The sequence below is a fragment of the Malania oleifera genome, chromosome 10 (genome assembly GCF_029873635.1).
Source record: "Malania oleifera isolate guangnan ecotype guangnan chromosome 10, ASM2987363v1, whole genome shotgun sequence".
Taxonomy (NCBI): Eukaryota; Viridiplantae; Streptophyta; class Magnoliopsida; order Santalales; family Ximeniaceae; genus Malania; species Malania oleifera.
Genome location: NC_080426.1, coordinates 49,464,023 through 49,484,361, shown reverse-complemented (window position 1 = coordinate 49,484,361; position 20,339 = coordinate 49,464,023). Strand labels below are relative to the sequence as shown.

Here is a 20,339-nt window from a genome sequence, read left to right as displayed (position 1 = left end):
CATTTTGTCAAAACTATTGTTTTGTAAAGAGAATTTTTTTTTAATACGCAAAAAGAGTAGATCACCCCCCTTTGACTCTATATTTACTGGCACACATATATACTCCCAAGCTACGATGATTAACAACTCCAATTCATACATAGGACTTGTACTTTCAAAATTCAAACACAAGGCCAATAAGTAATTTGATTTTGCTACAGAGTTGATTGTTGATAAAATTCCCTTTTCTGTCAACTATAAATGGTAGGACGATGGGTTCTAGAAGAAGCAACATTGAGAGTCCAATGCTATCTATAGCTGGGATAAGCAACATTGAAATATTCTATAAAATCTCAAAATCAGTTCTTGCAAAACTTGAAGGACGGAAGGATCAAAGGAGTACTGCGAGTTTGCGAGCTGTGAAATTGGGAAGGTGGAAGCTGAAGTCCAAACTCCAAAAGGGGAAAATTGGATCTACAACTGGAAAATCGAACTCATCGTCACCGACTGTGGGCGAAGTTCTGCAAATTGCAAAGTGGGAATGCCTGCTACTGGCATGCTACTGCAACGAAGGGAAGAGCCAAAGACTCGAAGAGGGAAGGGAAGAGGGAACTACAATTCTACAAACGAAGGGAAGAGCCGAAGACTCAAAGAGGAAGGGAAGAGGGAAGAGCCGAAGAGGGAAATGGGAAATGAATCTAGGATTTAGGAACCCTAGCGGCTGGCCTTGCCTAAAAAACATATATCATATAATTTACTAATTTATATTTAATTATTAATTAATTAAAAACCTAGATAATTTGGTTAATCGAAATATAATTTTCCCATACCTAAATCGAAAACTAAATAATTGAAATTATCTCATTCTGAAACCGAACAGAAGTAAACTATAAATTAACCGAATTAATCAATCGAGTGAATTATGCTCACCCTAGCGTCCACCTTATTGACCCTTTTCCTCATCATCACCTGCCCAAATGAAGTTATTCACATCACAGCACAGCCAGCCATCTCCTTAAAACTTCTGACACAATCTCTACCATCATCCTCTCTCTTCTAACGGCTCATGTTCTTCACCTCCTACCTCTGATCACTTCCTTCACATCTTCCGCAAGGCTTGGTTGGAAATGGGAGCAAGTACCCAACTGATCTGATCCAACAATTTCAAATTTTTATAATTTAGTCAACCCCCAGTGATGCATTTGCCTCCTTTTCAACCTGCATGATGGGTATCTTGAATGTAATCACAAAAACATCATCATCATCATCATCATCATCATCATTATTATTATTATTATTATTCCATACCCACCAATAATGACAACTTTGAAACACTTTAGTGTGTTGCTGCAAGTCTTCAAATAACCTTATGCGTCCCAATTCAGATTTCAAACTGAATGTTGAAGTGGGCTGGCACAAATGATGTTCCAAATTGAACATCACAATACTTGGGAGTTGGGACAAACCCAATTTGTACAAGCAAGTTACATGAGTTGAAAATGTTGCCCTTCTCATATGAATACCCATGCCTCTGTTTGGGAATCCAACTTTGCTGCCCCAGTTGATGCTCTTTTGTATTTCTCTGTGTGCAACCCAATCGATGTTAAAACAAGGGTTTCTTACCGCTTAGCATTCCCATCAGATGACTAAAAACCTGTCCGCCGGCATCCCGAAGGCCAGAGTGCATGTATTCATTAGTTATCCAGAGCCTAATCCCAGCAATCTGAGAAGCTGTCTCCATGACCAGCTTGAAATTCACAAACATATCATCATAATAAACAGCCGCTGCAACAGGTACCTGCCAAAAATTAAGAAAAATGAGTCTGAGTAAACTAATAGGCAAAACCCCAGTTGCCATTTAGGGTGTTTAAACAAATCATCAAGCAGCCCACCCAGCTTCAAACCAACATGTGCCGTTCTAATGTCCCATGTTTATTGCCCTTTGCTTCCTCCAAGAGCAAGAGCAAAAAAGAGAACTAGTCCAGAAACGTGTTACAGATTTCTTGTAGCTCTAACATACTTTTCCTGCTAATTGAAAGACTTTTTCTTCATCGCAAGCATGACCCTACCAAGGCCACTGGGGGTTGGATCAGCAGATCAAATCGGTGTCCAACCGGCAATGTGAATATGACACTCAAATAAAAAAACATTACAATGATAATATGATAATGATCAGAAATAACATTACAAGAATGTTGGACTTAAATCAACTTTTAGCTAATTACAATAAAATATGAATTACTAGTAACAACTTCGTTCAAATTTGTAGGTTTCTTCTTTTTCTAAAATTTTCTTGAAACTTACTATTATTATTATTCGGATTCAACAAATATCGAAAGATGGAAAGGAAAGAGCATAATTCTTAACCAAAAAATTGCTAAAATAGGTGTTCGTGCATTACTTATACAAATGACTGGAGTTGGTTCTACAGTAACAACAACAACAACCAAACCAAGCCTTAAGTCCCACTAGGTGGGGTCAGCTATATGAATCTTTTTCCACCATAAGGATTCATATCATAGTGATTTGACAAATTTTACGCTGGCTTTCAGCTACCTAATGCAACCTTCCTCCTTTACCCAGGCTTGAGACCAGCTGTGTGTGAAAAAATTAGGACAATAAGTGCATCAATACTAGTTGGTTAAGGGTAAATAAACAATCAATACTAGTTGGTTAAGTGGTAATTTTTCTCCTTCTGTGATTTTGAGATCCCAAGATTGAGCACTCCTAGCAGCAACTTGTACCCAGCAAATACACATTCATGCAATTTTCAATTACACATTCTGCAAACTAAACAAACTTACACAATCATCAAGTACAATCACATTATAGAATAATATTGGTCCAACAGCATGGCTGGGCAATAGGCATGACTCATCAAGAATTGAAAAAAAAAAATGGCAGGGTTTAGAGGGGTGATTTGTGGGGCATGGAGGTCACAGGGTCTACAAGGCTAGCATAGTGGCGCTAACACTCCAGAGTCCAACCACTCTAATGTCAAAGAGCCTATTGACTGTTTTATTAACAGAATTAGAGAAGGCAACAAACACTGTGTTTCGGTGCAAGAAATGTCCCAGAGGTCTCCTTGTCGTGTTTGGAAGTGTCAAGAAGTGTCTCGGCCATGTCTAAAAATAAGAATAAAGTAATTAATTTCCAACACATCATATATGTGTTGGGGAGTGTTGGGCAGTCAGTATTTGATACATGTCGAACATCGATGCTTCATCCTTCCAGAAGTGTTGGTGTTTCCTAGGATCAGTTCTTACCAGCCATCTGGGTCAAAGACCAGTTCATCTCAAATTTGGTTTTTAATGATCAATGGATCTGATTATCAGTTCTGGTTGAACCCAGTCGACCTGTCCAGACCAGTCTCTGTTTTAAAAACATGGAACAAAGTAATGAAAAATCTGGAATTTTCACAAACTTCACATTTTCATTTAAAAAATGGACAGATAACCCAACATCCTATCATGTAATGTACATACCTATTCGTTGGGACTTCCCCTCATCAGAAGAAAAAGAAAATCCTATTAGATCAAAATCCATAAAGAAAATTTTGAAACATGAAATTATAGAACCTTGTTATTATTCAGTGTGGCAATGTCGTATAGAGGTGACCAATCCTCCTCCTCAGCCAATAAATGAGCAGCATCTTTAAAATGCCTCAAGGCATGAATTTCATCAAACATCCATGGAAATATCATCTGCAAAGGAAAGCATTTAGGTTAATATTTGGATCAGATGCTTGCAAATGACTGGAATTTTCACAATGAAAGAATTTTAGATTTCAGCATATATAAAAGTTAAAGTTTTACATACCAACCTAACGCTTTGAAGGTTAGCGTGAATGTCCATGCAATTAAAGATGTTAATAAATTTCAAGGCATTCCAATCAAGCTCATCATCCCACCAACATTTGTCACCCCAATTGAAAAACCTAATTTGACATCATTCTATACATTGTTGAAGAGATTAACTAGTTTAAAGGCTATGGTTTTTCATCCTCCAATATTCAATGTCAATTTTGTTTTATTTCAACCAACAGAGAATGGTCAGAGACACAAGTCAGAGCCAAAAGCACAAATTTAGGAATTTAGGCAACTTTTACTTCTTGGTATTTTGCAGGGAATATTTTCAAATATATTATTTGGGAAAATTTTCCAATGCTAAAATTTTAGGGGTAATATTTCTAGAATATTTAGGCTTCTAAATGTTGGAAACTAGTATCCATGCTGCTGTTCGACTGCGATGTGTTAGTCCTATAATTACCTAGATGTAGTGAATTTTAAGCAGAGCTGAATATTTTGAGAAATTGTGTCTTGTGTGTGTGTGTGTGTGCTGATGTGATGATCCCAGGCAAGGGTAGCCATTATGCATTCCTTCTCTCTCATCCTATATCCTCCCTCATTATGAATCAAATATTGTTTTCCTAAGCAGTGTCCAACTTAAGAAGTATTATATCCATGTAGAGTTATGTCAATAAGCAATCACATTCCTCCAAAAAATATTCAATATTTCATTGATTGATCCTTATCTGCAAAATGCATAACATAAGCCTCTTCATGTAGCCACTCATCCATCAAAAAGACTCTACGAGCACCTAGTGCTATTCATATGATTTACCTCTCCTGTGAAAAGTACAAGTTGGCCTTCTTTTGCAGCCTTGATTGCATTGAATTTGCTCCCATCTTTGGCCCTTATTCTGTGAGCAGACCACCGTGACGATGCACCCTAAAGTCAAAACAAAGAATAGTGTAGAGACTTCCAAGAAATTTTAAATAAAAACAATAGTCAAAAAATTTGTAGCTTCCAACAAAAATCCATCCCATCACATAATCATGCAAGATTAAAATGGAACTTCCCCAGCAATCAAACCAATTAAAATAAATGAGGATCATAGAAGTCCACCTGACAGTATATGGACTCGTGCATAAGAGCATAGAGTGGATTTGTATCAAAAGCCAACCAATTCTCAAACTGCATAAAAAAAATAATTTGAATTCAGTGCATGTAGAAAGCAATTCCCAAATCAATGAACAAATATTGAGCAAACATTACAGAAGGGTGAAAATATGAAATTGATTTTCTGGAGAACTTCTCATACCCTATATCTATAGCTCTCCTCTCACTCACTCCCTACTTTTACAGACAAGGCAGCACTCTTGGTCTGACTGCATGGTAGCCTTCAGCTTGTAATATTTTTTAAATTAGAATATTAGATCATCCTCCTTACACCTCAAAAGGATCAATCTCCTTTATCATCTTCCCATAACATTCTCTTCACTAAATGTCAAAGGAATCACATCTCACAAGGATTATAAGTACTGCAGCCTAATTTCCACTCTGATTCTGGAAAATACCAACATACCCTATCTCACATCATTTGATTGATTGGATATGGAAAATTCTAGTATTCTACTGTGGAAGGAGTTCATTTCCCAGATTTCACAACTAAGTTACTCTCGATGCTTAATATTTATTGAAAAAAAATTTTAAGCATCCCAAAATATAAGTCTATTATCCTGCAACTGAAAATGAATAGTAATAATCAACATAAGAAAGAAAGTAAAATGGACTTTAAAACATAAGAAGTCATTCAATAGAACATTACTCAATATCAAAATAACCACAAGATAAAAAACAAAAGGCAGATATAGCAGTAGATAAAGTCATATCTCAATTTTCGAGCATCGTTTTGAAAATTTTCACAAGTTATTTACTTTTTTAGTGTTTGTTTGATACTGTTGTTGTTAAGAAACAAATTATGAAAATGTGTTTGTTTCCATTGTCAATTTTTTGTTTTTATTGTCAATTTTCAACTATTAGGGAAAAAACTAAAAATAAAGTTTTTTGGTTTCCAGTTGTTTTCAGAATATGTCCCCATAATATTTTAATACCCACAAACTTTTTTTGGATTTATTCATTCATTTTATACATATTTTTTAATTAAAATTAAAATAAAATTATCATATGAGTTTAAAATGTAATTCAAATAAAATGTTCATCAAAAATTTCAAAATAATAAATTTCATTTACAAAATATTTTTACTACTTTTCCATTGTCATGTACAACAAAAATTAGTCTTATATAGAGAATTTCGAAATATAATAATTAAGTAAAATAATTTATAATAATTATGATAATTTTTATTTATAATAGTGTTTTAAATATATATTACTTTGTACTTAAGATTTTAATCATTTTTTTTAAAATTATTTGTTTCAAGGAAAAAAATGGACATTTGTTTAATTAAGTTTTTAATTTATTTTAGTTTAAGAAATATTAACCAAATAGGTTGTTGGTTTTCAGTTTTTAGTTTCTGTTCTGGTTTTTAGTTTTCATTTCTTATTTTTGTTTTCACAATTTTTGACAATGATACCAAATGACCCCTTAAGATTTCTAAAAATCTTGCGACTTGCATATGTTTTTTAGTCATGCCTCATAAAAAAGTATGCAATGGTTCAGGTCTATTCAATTGCAACTAAATTTAAAATTGAAGTCAAGAAAGAGAATTGAAACCATGAACTTTTGATTAATAAGAAAGCAGTAATTCTCTTACAGCATTCAAAAAGTAGTAACTAATTTGCTTTTGTGCCCCTGGAACTAGTATAGGTTCCCACACCCTCTCAAACCTATGGGAAACAGCAAAAAAAAATATATCGACACAAAGAATGTTATATTGCATTTTCTTTTTGGGGGGGGAGGGGGTGTATGTAGTAAAATTTTAGAAATTACTAAGGAGCACATAAATATGTATGATGCCTTACAGGTAATGCAAGCGCTCAAAACCAGTGCTAGTCCCTAGTCCAGAAAGACCAAGGAGTTGCAATCCTCTTGGGGTTAATATGCCCCCCGATGGAAGAAGTACCTATAACAAAATAGGGAAAAAAAGGTTGTCAGCATCATGGTCTTAAATTTCCACGAAATTGTCGAAATTTCCGATTTCCGTCCCCCTCGAAATCGAAATGGCAGTCGATTTCCGTCTTGCATAATTTCCGTCGAAATCTCAACGAATCATTCGAAATTTATCGAAACCTCGTAATTTTAGCGAAATTTGTCGAAATTTTAACTACACAATGAAATTTCGTCAAAATTCAAACGAGAGATTTAAGAGTGAAGTGAAATTTCTCTTTTAATTTATTTTATTAAAACAAAAGGTTACCACAAGTGCTTTTGAAATTATATGAAAAAATAAACTTATAGTAATATTTTATTTAACCATTCATGTCTAAATTATCAATATTTGTATGATAAATAATATTTAAATGAATTATGAATTTCATTTGCATTAACTGAATCTGTTTAATGTACATTATCTTACAAACATGTTTGATACAAAAACTATTTTAAAACTTTTCCACCTTATACAAAATATAGATGTATTTAATTTGTAATATATTAGTCTTAAAACTTATATTATTATATTTGTTAACCATTTCTAAAGTTTCACAAAGAATTCCATGTTTTACTATTAGTTTCCGTTATTTTTTCAAATCGAAATCGAAATTGACATCGAAATTTCCGTACTTTTGGAGCTTCGAAATTTGAGTCGAAATCGAAATTTAAGACCTTGGTCAGCATTAGAGAAAATTACAATTAGAAGAAAAATGAAAGTAAAGCCAGGATCTTAAAATTCCCTCACCCCTCCCCCTTCAGAATTTGCCAAGTGCAAAACAACTTCACGAACAATTTCAACATCCTGAGGAAACCTTTGGTAATATTTTTCATTTTGAAGAACCACCTTTTCGAAGCATGCACTGTATACAGTATCTGCAGTACATCCATTTCCAACTGGAGGGATTCCACCAGTCAGAAGAACTTGCTTCAATCCTTGTGGTGCAAAACTCAAATATGTAAGAGCGCAAAAACCACCATAGCTCTACACAAGGAAAAAGAACGAGATGTTAGCAGCACGTTCTCTCTTAAAACATAACATAAATCCTTCTACCTGCCCCAAAATTGTCCATGGCCCCGCATCTGGAACAAGATGTACTCGAATAAATTCAGCATCATTTACTATGTTATCAGCTCGAAAATGTTTCAAGTATTCAGCAAGCTCGTCTGCTGATTTCATTTGCAACATAGATGATACTGTCAATGGAGTAGATAAACCTGTTCCTCGCTGCATGAAAGAAATAAAGAAAAAAAAAAATCACCACTTCAGCAGGACCCAAGATCAAACAGGCACAAAATTTCTTCAAATATAACAAAAGATCTAAAAATACGTCCAATAAATCATGCCTGATCCAGTAGCACAACACGATATTCTTCACATGCTTTATTTATCCACCCACTTGACTCTGTTGGTCGAGGACATTCAAAACCAGGGCCGCCTTGCAGGTATAAAAGGTATGGCAGTGCCTGCTCCTCCTTCCCAGCTGCAATGTATGGTCTTCATCAGTCACCAGTAAAAGGCTAAAGAACAAAAATTATCAATGTAATAAAAAAGTAGAAATATGATTATTGCCAACTGTGCAGAAAGGAAGACCATCCATGCACACAAATTAAGAAGCAACATTGTGCCTTCAAAAACAATTTTGCTCACACAACTACTTCCACGATTCTGTAAGAAAAGATTTGATAATAAAAATAATTATTATGATAAAGAAAAATTATCAAACATCAGTTTCAAAATAACATTTATGGTTGCATGGCACCCTACCTCTTCAAAATTAGCCCAAGTCCAAACTTGTATGTTGTAGGCCCATAATAGCTGTGTTAGCCTTAGTGGCTAAAGTATCCCAATCCAATTAATTTTGATGATAACAACCCATTCGTGACCCTCAGGACTAACCAACCTATGCACTCTAGTTCAGAGTTCAGTATAGGACAATAGGTTGATACTAAAGCAAGCATAAGGATCAGATGAATCTTGATGAAGCATTGAGCAAAAGCATATACAAGGAATACTCAAGGCACAACCAACCAAAGTCCACATGAAGTCCTATATGTATTGGGTTGTGTGTGAGGTAGGAAATTCCTATAACTCGTAGCATGATGTTGGTAAGAATATCATGATAGTTTATAGGATATCATTAACAAACTTAATGAGTTTTCAAATACATTTTTGGATCATCTCAAGTGCTTAGAAACGAAACTATGGGAAAAGGCAGTTGAACAAAGATTAAGGTTAGAAACGAAAGTCTCAGAAAATCAATTTGGTCTTATGCTTGGGAAATATAACACATAAGTTATATATCTTTTAATAAGATTAATGGAAAAGTTTAGGAAAAAGAAGAGGGACTTGCATATGATATTTATTGACCTTGAAAAAGCACATGATAGGATACCTAGGGAAGTTCTTGGGGTATATGTAGTAGGTATACTAATGTCATTAAGGATATGTACGATGGAGTAATGACTAGTGTAAGAACTATAAATAGAGACACTAGAGAATTTTCAATCGCCATAGGTGTACATCAAGGATCTACTTTGTGTTCTTATCTTTTTGCTTTAGTGATGGACCAATTGACTAAGAGTATTCAAAAGGAGGTTCCATGGTGTATGTTGTTTGCAGATGATATTTGCATTAATTGATGAAACTAGGGATGGAGTAGAGGCTGAGTTAGAATTACGGAGAGAAGCTTTGGAATCTAGAGGCCTTAGGATAAGTAGAAATAAGACAGAATATATGAAATGTAACTTTAGTAATGATAGGAAGAATATTGGAGACAAAGTTAAACTCGATAATGAAGAAATAAATAGCACTTGTAGATTTTGATACCTTGGATCTATTATGCAAGCTAAAGAAGAAATTAAACATGATGTAATGCATAGAGTTAAAGCAGGTTGGGTAAAATGGAGAAGTGCTTCAAGTGTGCTCTATGATCGTAGAATATCCTTAAAATTAAAAGGGAAGCTTTATAGGACAGCTATAAGACCAGCATGCTATATGGATCGGAATGTTAGGCGACGAAGAAACATAATATCCAAAAAGTAAAAGTTGTTGAGATGAAAACGCTTAGATGAATGAGTGGTATAACATTGAAACATAAATTAAACAATGAACGTATTCACGGTAAGTTAGTATAGCTCCTATAGAAGATAAGATAAGGGAGGGTCGACTTAAATGATATGGGCACTTGCAACATAGGCCATATAGTGTACTAGTGAGGAAGAGTGAGTTAATTACTGTGGGGGGGCAAGCAAAGGCCTATTAGATTATTGGAGCTCAATAGATAATTATGCATTATTATAGATTGGCTACCAGTCACTATTCAATGGTAATTATAAATTTGAGGGAAACCAATCATTTATTCTAGTACAAACTCCATTTATGTTGTATCAGGTTTATACTGTTGCATTGTGCATGATAAAAGGACATTTTCTTTGGGAACAACCATCCAAAAAAAACTAACAAAACTGTAACCATGCATTTTGGAGTATGAAAAAGGGACCTTAGGTTTGGATCTGTATGGATTTGGACAAGATGTAGGGTAAAATTATATTGAATTTCTTTCAAAACCAAATACATTCATATCCAAACTCCAAAATCCATGCTTGCAAACACTACCGAAATGGGTCTTTTCAGGAAAAAAGAAAAAGGAAAATGAAAAGAAAAAAAGAATAGACAAATCAATGGAATTCCACATAAGGAGTGTCTACAACTACTTTTCCTCTTTCTTTTTGTTTTTACTTTATTTTTTTTTTCTTGGTGGGTTTCAAGTTTCAACGCTCCAAACTAGTATGTTGACTATGTTTCATTTTGGCATTCCCCACTCCCAAAGTCTACCACATGACCTAGGCTCAAACTGTTGGCAAGGCCTTTTTTTTTTTTTTTTTACCAAAACAATGACCACCATATTGAAATCTCTAAATCCAAATTTCAACATTCCAAATCAAAGAAAACATCAGATTTCACAAGCAACCATAGCAATAAACTCTAACCCCAACTCTAGTCTCTAATATTAAACATGACCATTTGGTCTCTAAAATACGAGAAAAATGAAGAAACTAACCATATTTTCTGTACGGGATCAAATTTATCACTGATTCAAATTTTCCTCTCCCACTACACTTTAGTATGATAAAGTAATATCAGACTTTTAAACTTATAAGGAATTAAATATTTCATTGATTCAAACTGGAGAAATTTGTAAAAGTTGCCGAGATGAGGATGCTTAGATGGATGAGTGGTATAACATTGAAAGATAAATTAAGGAATGAACATATTCGTGGTAAGTTAGGTGTAGCTCCTATAGAAGATAAGATAAGGGAGGGACAACTCAGATGGTATAGACACTTGCAATGTAGGCCTTATAGTGCACCTGTGAGGAAGAGTGACTTAGTTACTATGGGGGGTAGTAGAAGGGGTAGGGGTAGACCTAAAATAACTTGGGAGGAGATAGTGAGGAAGGATTTAATATCTTTGAATCTATCAAAAGAAATGGTTCATGATCGTATAAATTGGCAGAAAATGATTCATATAGCCGACCCCACTTAGTGGGACTAAAGCTTGGTTTTGTTGTTGTTGTTGTTGTTGTAAACTGGAGAAATTTAAAAGTAACGCATGTTTGTCCTTCATCAGATTCACCTTGTTTTACGATTGCAGAAAGATTGCAGAGTGAATGCTGAATGCAGAGAGATGAGTGAATGCTGCTCATTTTTCTTATTCAGCTTGCTGTACCCAAAAGGGATATATATACACATACAACTGAATAACAGACTACTTATAACTGCATAACAAATAACTGAATGAAAATAACAATAAAACATAACTGAATTTTAACAATAACAGAACAGGAAATTGTTGGAGCAGAAGTGCAGTGGCTGATGGTTGTCATACTGCTGAGGAGAAACTAGATAACAGAGAAGATAACAATATTCTAATTATATTTTTACATGCCCCCTCAAGATGGAGTATGAATATTGTGCATAACCATCTTGGACAAAATATTGCTGAAAGCTCGAGTACCCGGTGCCTTTGTAAAAATATCAGCCAGTTGACAATCTATTTTGACATGCATAGTTTTGATGACACCTTGTTGAATAAGCTGCCGAATAAAATGACAATCCACCTCGATATGTCTTGTTCGCTCATGATATACTAGGTTAGCAGCAATGTGGATGACTGCTTTGTTGTCACAAAACAGCAAGGCAGCCTGTGAATGAGGAATGGCAAGTTCACGGAATAATTGCAGCATCCAAAGTAATTCTGATGTTGCAGTACCCATAGCCCTGTATTCTAATTCTGCAGAGGAACGAGAAACGACGGCTTGTTTCTTAGATTTCCAAGCCACAAGAGAATCACCAATGAAAACACAAATCCCTGTTACTGAGTGTCTAGTGTCAACACAACCCGCCCAATCAAAGTCTGAAAAAACTTTTAGATGTGTTAAAGAAGAACTGGAGTAGAACAATCCTTGTAATAGTGCACCTTTAATGTATCTCAAGACACGTATAGTAGCATCAAGATGTGGTTTTCTAGGCTCAGTCAAGAATTGGCTGAGAACTTGTAGTGAGTAAGAGATATCAGGCTTTATAACTATGAGATAAAGTAATCTACCAATTAATCTCTTATAATGTGTAACATCAGTCAATAAATCATCTTCATACCAAGAGAGCTTTAAATGAGGATCCATTGGAAAGTTTGTTGTCTTAGCTGCTAACATTCCAGCATCTTCTAACAAATCAAGGGCATGTTTTCGTTGGCACACCGAAATACCTTGTTTTGCTCGAGAGATCTCCAAGCCAAGGAAATATTTTAAAGGACCTAAGACCTTTAATTTGAACTGAGTATTTAAGAATGATGTAAATTTTGGAATTGGTGATGCATCATTAGAAACAAGCACAATGTCAACCACGTAAACCAATAGAGCAATAAAAAATGTTCCAGCCTCCTTGATGAACAGAGATTTATCTACTTCAAACAAAATAAATCCATCGGAAATCAGAGTATTGGAGAGCTTGGAGAACCATTGCCTCAAGGCCTGCTTTAATCCATAAAGAGATTTATTTAAACACAAAACTTGTGATTGTGATGAAGTATGATAACCTGGAGGAATAGTCATGTATACTTCTTCTTCAAGGTCCCCATGTAAAAAGGCGTTATTTACATCTAGCTGATGTAAGTACCAGTTATGAATAGCTGCCAAAGCTAATATTGATCTCACTTTGATCATCTTCACAATAGGTGAAAAAGTTTCTTGATAGTCAATCCCCTCACATTGCGTATAACCCTTTGCGACCATACAAGCCTTATATCGCTCAATGCTTCCATCAACCTTATGCTTCACTTTATAAACCCACTTGCATCCTATGCGAGTCTTTCTTGCCAGTAGGTTAGTGAGAGTCCAGGTCTTATTTTCCTCAAGTGCCCTAATTTCGACATCCATGGCATCACACCAATGTGCGACTTTAGAAGCTTCTTGAAAACTATGAGGCTCATGATGCATGGATAATACTAGTGTAAAGCATTTGTGAGATGGAGACAAACGATGATAAGATAGAACTGATGATAAGGGATACAATGTACTTGATGAGCAAGATTCATCCTTGAAGTGGTCTGCAGCATAACAATGAAAGTCCTTTAAATAACTAGCATGTTTCCTATTTCTGGTAAACCTTCATGGAATGAAAGGAATGTTGACAGGTGGTAGTGAGTGGTCTGCAGGATTGGAAAGGGTGTGGTCTACTAAGGGTGACTCATTGTGACGTGTGTCTGGCTCTATAGAAACTAAAATAGGAATTGCATCCATGGTAGGAAAAATCGAAGATGGAGTAATAAAATCTGCAGGAAGAGGACTTGATTGTGCTTGTGGATGATTATGCAAGTTTAGACCATTAAAGATGTTATCATGACATTCATACTCAGGTACAAGATTAGGGGTGTTATTGGAGTAAGAGTTGTGTCTGTGTGAGGCTGTTTATTGGATGCAAAGGGAAAGATGGTTTCATGAAAAATCACATTACGAGATACAAAAATTGTCTTTGAATGCAAGTCATATAACTTATAACCCTTAATGCCATAAGGATAGCCAATAAAAAATCATGTTTTTGCTCGAGGATCAAATTTTGATCTGTTTTGACTAAGTGTTGATGCATAACAAAGACAACCAAGAATATGTAATTGATCATATAAGGGTGGCATTCCAAATAACATTTCATACGGTGACTTGCCTTTTAAAACTGAAGATGGTGTTCTATTAATCAAATATGTAGCTGTAAGGATACAATCCCCCAAAAAATTTAAGGGTAAAGAAGCTTGAAACCTTAAGGCTCGAGCTACATTTAAAATTTTCATTCAACGATAGCATTTTGCTGAGCCGTTTCCACACAACTCAAACGACGGATAATTCCTTTTGATTGGAAAAACTCCTTCATATTAAATTCAGGACCATTATCTGACCTTAATACTTCGATTGTGGTTTCAAACTGAGTGGAAACTAATTGAACAAAATACTACAAAATGGACTGAATTTGAGGGTTTTGTGCCATAAGGAATGTCCATGTACTTCGAGTATAATCATCTACAATAGTCAAAAAATATAGAGAACCATCCATTGCACATGTGGAAAAAGGACCCCATATATCACAATGTATCATTTCAAAAGGTTTTGTTGTATGGATCGAACTTGGTTTGAATTATAACTTGTGTTGTTTTGCTAATGGGCATATGTGACAGGTATGAAGACTACCTTTATTTATGCTTGAAATGTCATTTTGTAACAAAGATAGTTTTGAACCAGAAAGGTGTCCCAAACGACAATGCCAAGGATCTTTTTTAAACAAATCAAAATTCATACAATTTATTGAATATGGTAAAAAAGAAGTAGCTATAGCAGATTCTGATTTTGGAAGGTCCTCAAATCCAGGTGACAGCAAGTAATAAAGTCCTTTAGTTGCTTTGCCCACTCCAATTATCTTCTTGCTCATAAGGTCCTGTATATAGCAGTGTGAAGGAGTAAAATACAGACATAATTGTGAGTTGGAAGTCAATTTGCTAACTGAAAGAAGATTGAAGTTAAATGCAGAGACACACAACACATCAGTTAAGCATAAATCATTAGAAAGCTTGACAGTAGCAATATGAGTAGACTCAACCTTTTGTCCATTCGGTAGTTGAACACTAGATGTAATACGAGAGTAGGTATGAATCATAGATGCCACCGAATGTATGATGTGATCAGTACCTCCCATATCAATGATCCAATGGCTGATTATATCAAATTGAAAAATAGAAAAGACAATAGGCAAGGACCTAATACTTGAGATGGCATATGTGGTGTTGTTATTTACAACAAAGGCAGATGACAAAGATAAAGAGTTAAGAGCCTTGAGGAGACTCAGAAGCTGCTCACATTGCTCTGGAGTAAAAGGGTAAGAATTTGCTACACTAACTGAATCCTTATCAGCAATGACTTGATGAGCAGAAGCAATATATCTTGATGCCGATTTATTTTTGGTAAATTTATACTCCCCGGGGGGGGGGGTGTAACCATGTAGTTTATAACAGTTGTCAACTATGTGATTCTCATGACCACAATGAGAACATGGTCCCTTCTGCTTGTTATTTTTCTAATATCATTGTTGATGTGGATTTGAAGAGTAAGTCTTAGTCAACATTGCTACAGATTCAATGGAAGGCACATGCCCTGCAACAGCGCTTTGACGCTCTTCCTGGACAATTAATGCATACACCTTGCTGATTGAAGATAGAGGATCACTTAACAATATTTGTCCACGAATTTGTGAATATGTATCATTTAACCCCATAAGAAATTGCAGCACATAATCCTCATGAGATGATTTTCCACATGCACGTGCTCGACCACAAACACATTTCTTAGTAGCTATATAATTGGACAATTCATCCCACAAACCTTTGAGCCTAGTGAAATAGGTTGTCACGGTTAGATTGTTCTGCATCAAGTTGGAGATATCCTTCTTTAGTTGATAGAGATGTGGTCCATTTGATTGTTGAAATCGAACAGTAAGATCATCCCAAAAATCTTTTTCCGATTCATGGTAAAGAACACTTGACGCAATTTCTCTGGAAACAGCATTCAGGAGCCATGAAAGAATCATTGTATTACATTTTGACCAAGATGCAGACAAAAGATCTTCATTCTTAGGCTTAGCTATCGTACCATTTATAAAACCATATTTGTTTTTGGCTGATAAAGCCAATATTATAGCGACCTCCAGCTGGGATAATCATCAGGACCAAACAATTGCTGAGAAACCAGAAGTGAACCAGGATTTTCACCATGATGCATAAAATAAAGATTAGATGAATCAAATTCAGAGGATGACGTAGAGAAAGACATGATGAAAAGGAAACACCAGAAAGAAAGAAAATTGATAAGGAAACACAAGAAATAAAATTGATCAGCTGAATGTGATTTCATCAAGAAAGAAAACACAAGATTTCACGATTTGCAGTCTGCTGGCTCTGATACCATTTTACGATTGCAGAGTGAATGCTGAATGCAGAGAGATGAGTGAATGCTGCTCATTTTTCTTATTCAGCTTGCTGTACCCAAAAGGGATATATATACACATACAACTGAATAACAAACAACAGAATAACAGACTACTTATAACTGAATAACAAATAACTGAATGAAAATAACAATAAAACAAAACTGAATTTTAACAATAACAGAGCAGGAATTGTTGGAGCAGAAGTGCAGTGGCTGATGGTAGTCATACTGGAGAAACCAGATAACAGAGAAGATAACAGAATTCTAATTATATTTTTACATGTATATCTCCAAAAAAATAACAAAAACATCATTGCCTTGATGACTTGAAATATAATAGGAGAAAGGTAGCAGCAGAACGAACACATTTCGATAGATCCCATCCCACATCCAATCAGCTAACTAGCATCAGTAATTAGACGCAAACTAAACCTGATCAATAGATAGATTAAGAAGGTACCTGCAACCACCTCGCGAGCAAAAATTGAAATTTTAGGGCAAGTTCGACGATCGAGGGAGTAGTCGAGAGGAACGGTGAAGTGGTGATCGCGTAGCCGGAGCTCCGGCACTGAGTACCACTGTCCGACGACGTGTTCAAGTGAGGTGTCACCGCCATCTCCTGGACTGACAGTGACAGTACTTGTATTTGTCCCAGCCATTGCGGCGAAATTGACGGTTAAGCTCCGGCGAGCGCGGAAGTAGAGAGTTCGTGAGATTGGAGTTAGTAAGCTAGCGTCAGAGGGAAGCGAAGGATAGCCGACGGGAAGGAGTGGTTTTATCAAGGATGAGGTTGAAATGGTCAACTTGGTCCACCACATTTTGGAAGAGGCACTAAAACATATGACTGTAGGGATTGTATCAAACACTTCGAAAGGAATTGTTTTCATAGTAATAAAATATAAAATTCATTTTTTTGGCATTACAAAATAGGTATTAGTTATGAAATTGAAAGCCATTACAATTTATTTTTTTGGTACCTTTCTTGGACAAAACGTCATGACTTGTATCAATTTTATTGATTTGTATTGTTCATTCATTTATTAGAAGTTACACATTTCCCTTTTAAGCTAATGGTTTATTTGACGCCGTAACAAAGAAATAATGTTTATCTAATTTTTGAAAACTTGGTCAAGGAAGTTTGGTTAAGTGAAATGAAATATCACCTCAATATAAAGGTAGAAACTAAAAGTCTAATTATGAAATAAGTAAAGGAGTGTAACTTCTAATTATGAATAATAATAATAATAATAATAATAAAGGAGGATAACTCTTGAAATTAAGATTGTATCTCCTTCCATTTAGAGACACATGACATTAAAATACAAGGGTAGCTTAACTATAAAAGCAGGACTCTTTGGGGGAGCAACGTAGGACTACTTGAACTCATTTTTTATACTATTGCCTTCTTATTGTCACCTATTCCATTTTAACTTAACATTGGAGAGGTTTTTTGAAGCATACCCCAAGCCCTCCATGTTTCTTCATTTTTTTTTATGTAAGTGACCAAGACTGGAAATTCAATTTGGTGAATTTTGGTAATAATAGTTTGGCACACCAAGTAGGAAAGGGAAAAGGCTTTTTTATTCCAAAATCATGTCAAACTCGCACAACATTCCAATTTTAGTCACTTAGAGGGAAACTATCCCTATTGTCAACACTCTCCCCATAGACTAGTGGCCACCCTAGTTCCCATGGAACAATTCTTAGCCTTTTAAAGGCTAATTAAGGCTATGCTTGGAGCGATCTCATAATAAAAAGGGATCTCTTTGGCAATACAAAGTCAATTAGCACCTCCATCTCTTGCTCCATGGGTAAAAGGCAAGAGAGTTGCACCACCCACACATCCTAAACAAATTCTAAACACTCATTCAAGACAAATTCGAAAAGTAACAAGCATAGAAGATATTGATAGTGTGAATATAAATGAACCTCATTGTTTGGCATATAATAAAAAGTAAAAAAAATAATAATAATAAAAATTAAAAAGAAAGAAAGAAAGATAGATAGATAGATAGATGATTTGGATGGCAGTAGGCGCCATTTCATGTCCTATGCCTCATCCACCACTAACAAGGCAAGATAAGTTGAGTCACCCCTTCTTAATCCCTTTTAGAGTTTTATGATAAAAAGGAACTTTTTGCATGCTTTCTTTGTGTCATAGTTTGCACCGTGCAAAGGTGATTTCCCATCAAGAAAAGGGAACCAATTGATGGTGTTGTAATATGTAGCTCATATATTGAGTGGAACACATGTACGGAGAAAACGTGGTGGAAAAATAAAGAAGATAGTTTGCAGGACTAAACCGTCGACGATTTACTTGAAACTGTTGACAGTTTTATTAGATTCAGAAGAAATAGTCGATTGTTTTGCATAGCTACATCGATGGTTTGGTCTCGGTATTAAATCATCAATGGTTTGTCTGCTCGATTACTCAGCGCTAGTTTTCGAATTTTGAATTGGGAAGTTGAATACATTGGGTTTCAGGGAGAAAACCTCTGAAAGGGTTATATATACATGTTGTATATTATAATCCACAAGTCTTTTGATAGACGATAATGAAAAATCAATATTATTTGCTCTTGTGGATGTAGGCATTGCTAAACCACATAATTCTTCATGTCATTGTTTTATTACTTTCATATAATATGCATAATTTTGTTTTTCTGTATATTTCACTGTTAGTTGTTGTGTTCTAAGATTGTTTTCTGTTGCGCATTCATTTGCACAATAAATTGGTATTAGAGCCTTAGGTTATAATGGCTTCTAAAATTTATTCTACAAAGTTTTGACGTTGTTAAGTTCGATAGAGTAGAAAATTTCGGACTATGGCAAAGGAGGGTTAAAGATCTATTAGTGTAGCAAGGCATGGTGAAGGCATTATACGGAAATCAACCAAAAGGCATGGACGAAACAAGTTAGAAGGAATTGGAAGCGAAGGTTGTGGCGACTATCAGGCTTTGTCTGGCTGATGACGTGTTGTATCATGTCATGGATAAGGAATCTTTGGTGGTTGTTTGGTAGAAACTGGAAAGCCAATATATGTCCAAGTCTTTAACGAACAAATTGTATCTTAAGCATAAATTGTATTGGCTTAAGATGGTGGACAGTTCAAACTTGAACCAACACATCAATGTATTCAATCAGATTATATATAAGTGATTTGATGCGGGTTGATATGAAATTCAAGGAAAAAGACAAAGCGTTAATGCTATTGAATTCCCTACATACATCTCATACGTATGAAAATCTGGTTACAACTCTAACATGGGGAAAATAAACCCTAAATTTGGAAGAGGTACAAGTGCTTTGTTGGATTTTCATCAAAGAAAGAAAGCCAGCCATGAGATTTCACAAGGTGAAGGGCTTGTAATGAAGGGTAACCAAGAACATGAGAGAAGCAAATTCCAGAGCTAATCAAGTAATAATGAGTCTCAGTCACAGTCCAAGAAGAAGAAGGACATAGGATGTTTTAAGTGTGGGAAAAAGGGGCACATAAAGCCAGAGTGTTAGGAAAGGAAGAAAGAAAATGCAGAAAATCAAGAGGGTTCTTCAAAATCGGCGAATGTAGTGGAAGATAAGGAGACTTGGAGAGCAATGACGGTAATATGCTTTCTATTTCATCGGGTTTTGATCGCCTTAAGGTTTCTTGAATCTGAGATTTGGTGTGCTCTAATCACATAACACAAAATAAAGATTGGTTCAGCACCTATAGGTCAGTTAATTCTAGTTCTGTTCTGATGGGAAATTATGCTTCATGCAAAATTGTTGGAATAGGAAACTTCAAGATTAAAATGTTTGATGGTTTTGTGAGAATATTATGTGATGTTAAACACATACCGGATCTACGAAAGAATTTAATTTCATTGGGCACTTTGGTTTGTAACAGGTTTAGTTACAAGTCTGAAAGTGGGGTAATGAAGGTGTGTAAGGTGTTC

At 35.3% G+C, this 20,339-nt stretch overlaps 1 protein-coding gene across 1 annotated transcript; it reads right to left on the bottom strand.

The window, feature by feature from the left end:
* Positions 1–1,260: 1,260 nt before the first annotated feature.
* LOC131165736 (uncharacterized) lies at positions 1,261–17,258 on the bottom strand. The gene is made up of 10 exons (XM_058123756.1): positions 16,865–17,258; positions 8,222–8,358; positions 7,929–8,102; positions 7,623–7,859; positions 6,748–6,848; positions 6,540–6,612; positions 4,888–4,956; positions 4,603–4,710; positions 3,558–3,683; positions 1,261–1,777 (listed from the first exon to the last, which is right to left on the bottom strand). Exons 1-10 carry the CDS (start codon positions 17,220–17,222, stop codon positions 1,583–1,585), a joined length of 1,578 nt encoding a protein of 525 aa, XP_057979739.1. The 5' UTR covers positions 17,223–17,258; the 3' UTR covers positions 1,261–1,582.
* Positions 17,259–20,339: the final 3,081 nt, after the last annotated feature.

Bases quoted from the DNA above. Each gene is read 5' to 3' on its own strand.
- LOC131165736 (XM_058123756.1), bottom strand. From the start codon at position 17,222: ATGTGGTGGACCAAGTTGACCATTTCAACCTCATCCTTGATAAAACCA. The intron at 7,860-7,928 runs GTAGAAGGATTT...TTCCTTGTGTAG, and splicing joins CATGGACAATTTTGGGGCAG to AGCTATGGTGGTTTTTGCGC. The intron at 6,613-6,747 runs GTAAGGCATCAT...TGTTTCCCATAG, and splicing joins TTTGAGCGCTTGCATTACCT to GTTTGAGAGGGTGTGGGAAC.